Consider the following 1193-nt stretch of genomic DNA (forward strand, 5'->3'; position numbering starts at 1 on the left):
AATATAAAATAATTGTATATAATAAAAAATAAAGTTAAATTTTTATAAGTGATTTTAAAATAATGAATCTAAAATGTGGTTTAATTGGGTTACCAAATGTTGGAAAATCAACTCTTTTTAATGCATTAACAAAATTAAAGATTTCTGCTGAAAATTATCCATTTTGCACCATTGAGCCTAATATTGGTATTATAGAAGTCCCAGATAAGAGATTAAAACATTTAAATAATATTGTTAAAACAAAGAAAATTTTTCCAGCAATAATTAAATTGGTTGATATTGCGGGTTTAGTTTCTGGCGCATCAAAAGGGGAAGGCTTAGGAAATAAATTTTTAGCGCATATTCGAGAAACAAATATTGTTATACATGTAATTCGGTGTTTTAAAGACGATAAAATCACTCATATATCGGGAGAAATTAATCCAATTCATGACGCTGAAGTAATTCAAACAGAATTAATTTTATCGGATTTAGCTATACTTGAGAAATATATTGATAAAGAAAATAAAAAGTTTTTTTTAAAAAATGAACATTCAATTGAATTACTTAAATTATTAAAACGAATTATTTTTAATTTAAATAAATCGATACCAATTCGATTGATGTCACTTAATAATGAAGAATTAATGTCAATCAAATTCTTAAATCTACTTACTATTAAACCAATTATATTTGTTGCAAATGTAAAAGAAAATGGTTTTAAAAATAATTTATTATTAGATCAATTAAAAATATATGCTCATAATCAAAATATACCAATAATTATTATTTGCGCTAAGTTAGAAGAAGAAATTTCTGATTTAAATAATATAGATAAAAAGTTTTTTTTAGATAATTTAGGTTTAAAAGAAACAAAATTAAATGATTTAATTCGAGCTAGTTTTTCTTTACTTGATTTGCGGACTTATTTTACAGTTGGAAAAAAAGAAATTAGAGCATGGACTATACCAAATGGTACAACAGCAGAACAAGCCGCAGGAATTATTCATACTGATATAAAACGTGGTTTTATTAGAGCATTAACTATTTCTTATAAAGATTTTTTACTTTATAAAGGAGAACAAGGTTGCAAAAATGCTGGAAAAATTCGATCAGAAGGAAAAAAATATCTTGTCGAAGATGGAGACATATTGAATTTTCTTTTTAATATTTAGTTAATAAATTCTTCAATAATATTATATTATATAGTGATA

The 1193-nt window shown here is 23.5% G+C and overlaps 1 protein-coding gene across 1 annotated transcript; it reads left to right on the forward strand.

Moving 5' to 3' along the window:
• Nucleotides 1-10: 10 nt before the first annotated feature.
• LOC108254169 (ribosome-binding ATPase YchF-like) lies at nt 11-1177 on the forward strand. The gene has a single exon (XM_017449156.2). The coding sequence runs from the start codon at nt 63-65 to the stop codon at nt 1152-1154; it is 1092 nt and encodes a 363-aa protein (XP_017304645.1). The 5' UTR covers nt 11-62; the 3' UTR covers nt 1155-1177.
• The last annotated feature ends 16 nt before the right edge of the window (nt 1178-1193 follow it).

Source organism: Diaphorina citri, unplaced genomic scaffold (assembly GCF_000475195.1).
Source record: "Diaphorina citri unplaced genomic scaffold, Diaci psyllid genome assembly version 1.1 scaffold15041, whole genome shotgun sequence".
Lineage (NCBI taxonomy): Eukaryota > Metazoa > Arthropoda > Insecta > Hemiptera > Psyllidae > Diaphorina > Diaphorina citri.